The sequence below is a fragment of the Desmodus rotundus genome, chromosome 4 (genome assembly GCF_022682495.2).
Source record: "Desmodus rotundus isolate HL8 chromosome 4, HLdesRot8A.1, whole genome shotgun sequence".
Lineage (NCBI taxonomy): Eukaryota > Metazoa > Chordata > Mammalia > Chiroptera > Phyllostomidae > Desmodus > Desmodus rotundus.
The window spans coordinates 143,388,395-143,395,142 of NC_071390.1; the positions used below are offsets into that span (position 1 = coordinate 143,388,395).

The 6,748-nt window shown below is 43.7% G+C and overlaps 1 protein-coding gene across 1 annotated transcript; it reads left to right on the forward strand.

Moving 5' to 3' along the window:
- The first annotated feature begins 319 nt into the window (after positions 1–319).
- Positions 320–3,372, forward strand: OTUD1 (OTU deubiquitinase 1). The gene has a single exon (XM_053923124.2). It carries the CDS (start codon positions 734–736, stop codon positions 2,171–2,173), a length of 1,440 nt encoding a protein of 479 aa, XP_053779099.1. The 5' UTR covers positions 320–733; the 3' UTR covers positions 2,174–3,372.
- Positions 3,373–6,748: the final 3,376 nt, after the last annotated feature.

Here is a 6,748-nt window from a genome sequence, read left to right on the forward strand (position 1 = left end):
CAAAGGGTTCTAGCTGACCCCAAGTAGCGCCCATCCCGCCACAAACCCTGGCAGCAGCTCCCACAAGCGCGGCGGAGCCACCTGTGGCTGAAAGACAGGAAACGGCCATGGGAGTCACGCGGGTCAGAGCAAGGAATTCCTTGACTGCGCACGCGCTGGAGCCAGTGCTATCTCCCGCCCGGGCCTCGCCCCTAACCCGCTACTGGCCCCACAGTCTACGCCCTTGACGTCCACCGAACGGGGCGGGGCCAGGGGCGGGGCGAGCTCACGCAGTTGAATGGGCGCCCTAAGAGCCGCACATTCCAGCGCGCCCACGTGACGCGACCGCGCCGCCTGAGGTAAACAACCGCGGCCCCGCCTCCCGGCCCCTCAGCGCGCTCTATACTGCTCTTCGCCGGCGGGACGTGCTCCAGCGGGGCGGGCTGCTTCCTCTGCGAGTCGGCCTCGGCAGCGGGCGCGGCGCCCGGAGTCTTCGGGCCGAACGCACCGGTAGGGATCGAGCGCTCGTTCCCTCCCCGCCCCCACGGCACGCTGTGGCGTAGCAGGAATTTGGCGGGGACCCGGGCTCTATTCGCGGCGTTTCACGCACTGGCTGCCGGCGGCGCTTGGGTCATTTCTATTCTAGGGGCACTAGGTCATCGCTCTCGACTGGCCCCCTCCCCCGGACCCTGAGGGTGTGTCTCCCTCACCGGTGCTCGCCGCGCCTATAAGGGGCCGAGCGGCGGGCAGGGACATGCAGCTCTACAGCAGTGTCTGCACCCACTACCCAGCTGGGGGACCGGGTCCTACGGCCGCAGCTCCCGCTCCTCCGCCTTCCGCCGCCTCCTTCAAGGTTTCTGTGCAGCCTCCGGCCCCGGCCAGCGGCGCGCCGGAGCCCGAGACCGGTGAGTGCCAGCCCGCCGCGGCCGCCGAGCCCCGAGAAGCCTCCGCCGCCCCCGCCGCCAAGATGCCCGCCTTCTCCTCCTGCTTCGAGATGGTTCCCGGGGCCGCCGCGCCCTCTTCGGCAGCCGCCTCCGGCCCGGCCGGTGCATCCTGCAAACCGCCGCTGCCGCCCCACTACACGTCCACGGCTCAGATCACCGTGCGGGCCCTGGGCACCGACCGGCTCTTGCTGCACGGGCCCGAGCCCGGCTCCGCGGCGCCCGCCGCCCAGCGCGGCCGCTGCCTCCTGCTGGCCCCCGCGCCAGGTGCCCCGGTCCCACCGCGGCGGGGCTCCTCGGCCTGGCTCCTGGAGGAGCTGCTGAGGCCCGACTGCCCGGAGCCCGCGGCCCTGGACGCGGCCCGGGAGGGCCCCGACCGAAACTTCCGTCTGAGCGAACACCGCCAGGCCCTGGCCGCCACCAAGCACCGGGGTGCCGCGCCGCCCCCGGGGAGCCCGGAACCCAGCCCCGGCCGGTGGGGCGAGGAGCACCCGGCGGAGAGGAGCCTCCGGGGCTGGGAGAGGGCGGGCGACCGTAGCGACTCTCCCAGTGCGGACGAAGCACGGCGGCCTGGCCCGGAGGCTGAGGCACCCGCGGTCGCGAGCAGCGAGGCCGCCCAGAGCGGCGCCGCGGAGGCAGCGGTCGTCTCCAGGTCGGATGCCAGAGACGAGAAACTGGCCCTGTATCTGGCGGAGGTGGAGAGGCAGGATAAGTACCTTCGACAAAGGAATAAGTACCGATTTCACATCATTCCCGACGGCAACTGCCTCTACCGGGCGGTTAGCAAGGCGGTGTACGGGGACCAGAGCCTGCACCAGGAGCTGAGGGAGCAGACGGTCCACTACATCGCGGATCATCTCGACCACTTTAGCCCCCTGATTGAGGGCGACGTTGGGGAGTTTATCATCGCTGCAGCTCAGGACGGGGCATGGGCCGGGTACCCGGAGTTGCTGGCCATGGGGCAAATGCTGAATGTGAATATACACTTAACAACTGGAGGGAGGTTGGAGAGCCCCACGGTGTCGACTATGATTCACTACTTGGGGCCAGAGGATTCTCTAAGGCCTAGTATTTGGCTCAGTTGGCTCAGTAATGGACATTATGATGCGGTGTTTGATCACGCCTATCCTAACCCTGAGTATGACAATTGGTGCAAACAGACTCAAGTGCAAAGAAAACGCGATGAAGAACTTGCCAAATCCATGGCCATATCCCTCTCCAAAATGTATATTGAACAAAATGCATGCTCTTGAAGTGTCTGAAAACCTACACCCTGGGAAAAGTGCATACATCATTTGTGTTTAGGGAATTATATGAACTCTAATCAGGGTAATAGCACTTTTAAACTTTCTAGATTACTGTAGGTGTAATGCCTTAAACTTTTTTTATTTTGAATGTTTTTTCAGAGCTGAAGGTTGCTGGGCACCTAAATGATGTTTCATGATAGCCTTGGATGATCCTACTGCAATTTATAATTTGCTGTATAAAGTTAGCACTACTTCATTTGCAAGCTAATTTCTCACAGTGTATATTTGTTCATTCCTGTTAATCTATTTTCTATAAAAATGTATTTTTGCACAACATTTTAAAAAATTGGTGTAACTTCATCTATGATGTGTTCCATTTTGACAGCTTTCCGGCATAAACCCAGAGAAGTGCTTTATATGAAGCTTATTTTGAACAGAGTTTGTGATTTAGTGGTTATTTTATGTTGAATTTGAATTTTACAATTCTTAGATATTATTTCAAATGGAGATTGACATATTCATGTTATCAGATGATTGGCCCATTCCATTTTGATGAAACATTTGCTTTAGAAATCATTATTTTTCTAGAAACGGTCAACCTTTTAAAGAGTAATAATGTAAGGGAAGATTGTGGGGAGATTTTTTTTCCCTTTAAGGGGCAGTGCCAGCTCTTACTTGAATGAAAGTCTGATATTTGCTGATGGAAGAGTGATTTTTTTCTGTATTCTGATTGATGTTTAGAGTAGATTGGTGCTCTCAGTTGTTTTTATTTATATTTGTCATTTTGTTATAAAAGAATTTTAACATGATGTAAAACTTTGTGATAAGCCTCCTGCTTTATATAACTTCTTGGATTCAGCTGAGATTTGAAAACCAATAGGATGGACGCCTCGAACCAACATTTTGCAATTATTTCATAGCAGGAGAATGTTGTCTTAATATTCTGTTCCTTTTAAATTTTTTTAAAAAGCAAGATAGGATTGCCCTGTGCTATGTACAAACAAAAATGTCTAAATGGCTTGTATGGTTTGCTGGGTCAAACAGTGTTCCCAACCTAAATTCTTATCTTATTTCCACTTTAACTACTTTGAGTCATATTTATTAAGTAATGAAGTTTGTACATTTTTTTTTTGTACAATACTGTATTTGTACCATAGAGCAATTCTCAGTGATGGAGTGAATGAATAAAATGCAGTTTTACTTGTTTGGCTAAAGTGGTTTTTAAATTATAGAGTGATACCTGTAGGAACTTAATTGCATTTACATTTTTTTTTAATATGTAAAGGTGTCACAGATAAGAGGTTTTCTTAAGTTCTCACATGAACAGGATAGGATTATCATTAGTAATTTCAAAGAATATGTCAAATAATTTAAAGGTGGAGTAACTCAAGAAATTGCTGTCATTATTTCTAATTATAATTCCTGTCTAATATACCTATTGACTAATGAACAGTGAAGTGCAAGTATTGTTAATCAGCACAATGTTTAATTATCTTAGTCCATTGGGTTAGCACAGGTTTTAATGTTTTAAAGAGTAACTAAAGCACTGCCCTAATTTTTATTTAGTCTGGCCTTTTGGGACCATGGGAATTTATAAATTTTAATATAATCAGTTTTAGTTGAGAAGTGCACCTGTGTACATAATCCTGGGTATGTTACTTATTGCAGAATAAAAAAGTTTGGAGTTTTTACTTCTCAGGTGTTCAGGTGCCATGGTTATAGACACAATTGAATAGAGCTTAAGTTCATTGCTTAACCACATTTTTGGAAGGATGCCATTGATCATCAAGGAAAGTTAATTTGTCAGAGGTTTAAATGTTAACACTTTCTGCATCTCTGGTTTTTTAGGGAAGATAAAATTTACTTCATGGCTTTACTAATTATATAACTTGGTAAGAAAGAAATTACTTTAAATGAATCACCTGGCTAATATGGTCCTTAAACTTTTCTCCACTTCAGAGTTGTATAAAATTTGGGAATGCTTAAAATCTGCACAAAAAACCAATAGACTAATTAGGTATAAGTTTCTAAAGAGCATTTTATAAATTCATTAATGTTTTAAATAGGTTCTTTATGTTCTTTATTTTCAAAGTAGGATCCTAAGTCCTTAATTTAGATTCTCAAGGTGATGCTTTTGAACAAAATTAAATGGGTCCTGAGGTTTTATTACATGGCTGCATATTTTTTTAGTTGTCTTGCCTAAAAGGTTTGTGTCTTTCCAATCCTCTTTCTATGGTTTAGATTTTTTTTCAGTCCTCACTGGTAGACAGTTTTTTCATTGCTTTTTTAGTGGGGGTGGGAGGGCGAGAAGAAGGGAGAGAGGGAAATAGTGTTGGAGAGTGATTGGTCACCTCCTATGTGCCTAGACTTGGGATAGGACAGCAACCTAGGTATGTGATGTGACTACGAATCAAATGCAACCTGTTGGTTACTGGTTGATGCACCAACCAACTGAGCCACATGGGCCAGGGCCACGGCTTAGTTTTTTTGAAGAACAAATGTATGCCTCATCCCTTTATACTTAACTGTATTTTGCTGTGTATAATGCACGCCCATGTTTTTGCTCAAAGTTTCAGGAAAATGAACCTCTCGTTTTAATTTTTAATTCAATTATTTATTATAGTTAGATTCTTGTTTTATGTAACATAACTATAAAACACGAGTAGATAGAAGGTATTTCAGGTACTACCAACATATAATGCACATCCTTATATTTCCTTGCAAAAATTTGGGCAAAAAGGCATGCATTATACATGGCAAAATATGGTAATTTTTCAAAAAATCCTCACCTAGAGATACGTTTATTGATTTTAGAGAGGGAGGGAGTGAGAAAGAAACATTGTTGTCTCCCATACACTCACCTGTCAGAGATTAAACCTTCAACCTAGGTATGTGCCCTGACTGGGATGGAATCTGTAATATGGTGTATGGTATGATGCTCTAACCAATTTATCCACCTGGCCAGGGCCCTTTATACTTAATATTTATTCCCTACTGCTATACCCGTTTTCTGTGTTAGCAGTAGCAGTCTTGGGTCACCAAAGACTTGAGCAATCAAAGGTGGAAATGTGGTTAATTCATTCTTTCCTTTAGCAAACATTTATTAAGGGTTCATTCTTTTAGCTACTCTTGTATAGAGCAGCCAAGAGGATCAGAACTGAAGGAAATAGTTGCTGTGAGCAAGTTTCTTTAGTTTACTCCCCCATAAATACCAAGGATAAAATCTATAACTCCAACTTGTATTTTCAGATAAATTAGTATGAAAATCATTAAACTTGAAAATTTTATTAAAGTGGTACATTAGTTTAAAAACTACGATACAAATAACTTAGGGTGATTTTTAAAAATTACTGTTCACTTAAACACTAAAATGGTATAGTACTTGGAATGTTTTGGCAAAAACCTAATTTTTTGAACCTTTTGTTCATTTTCTGCTCAAATTTTTCTCCTTACATAAAATATATTCATTTTAGTATATTTAATTGGACTGATAAGTGGGTATATAAATGTGATACTTTACATTTTTCTATACTTGTGGTTCATATGCTTGGTATGGCAAAATTGTTATTAGGCACAAAGCATTTTATCAGAAGACACATTTTATAGAGGAGAGGAAATGCCTTAAGATCTCTTGAACATCAGAATTAGCCTCAGCTTGGGTAAATAATTCTGTTGCAATGTTTTCTTCATAATTTTTGTATTAAAAAAAGGATCTTGAGATAATCCCACTACTTTATGTGTTTTTCTTCTTAAAGATGAGAAAAGTAAACCCTGAAGTTTTACCATGGTGCTCATATATAAGAAAAGCATTAGAGAAGAAAAATAGACTTTTAAACCTTCGGGCATATGATCATTTGACAGGTAAATGTACTGAATAAAGAGTATATCTACTTCAAATGTGTAACATGTTCACATTTAGCAGTTATTTGTCACATGAAATAAGTCCAGACCTTATTTTTTTGGACATCCCCAGAGTGTCTATAACTATCTCAAAGAGGCTTAATTAATTGGTTAATTGATGGAAACAGTATACTTGGGAACATAATTAGAATGCCAACAGGTAATCCTATTAGAGAAACTAGATGGTATTTAATTGTTTCACTCTCCAAATAAATTGAACTCAAGTTAGGCATAGACTATATTATATCCCCTGCTGACTCCCTGGGTTCCAACCTAGTGCCTAGCAGAGATATGTTCAGTAAGTATTTGTTCAGTAAAGGAATGAATTGAAGCAAAATATGAGCTTTGGAAAATATTTAGCTGGTGAATGTGAAATTAAATAAAAATGATTTGACTATAAAATTACTGGGAATTGTAACTGATGGAAATTTGGAACATTTTAAACTGAAGTTACTAAAAGACATTAAAGTATTGAATTCTATAATAGAAAACTAGATTTTGAAACAATTAGAATTTATTGCCTTTATCTTTGTGTCATCTTCTAAACATCTTAACTGAACCAAGAAAAATTATTTAAAAATAATACTTCATTAATCAGAAGTGATTTTGAAGGTAGTTGCCTTGTGCAAAGGGACTTGCTCTGACTTGCTTTAGGGGTTACACCCATCCCAAGTACGTTGT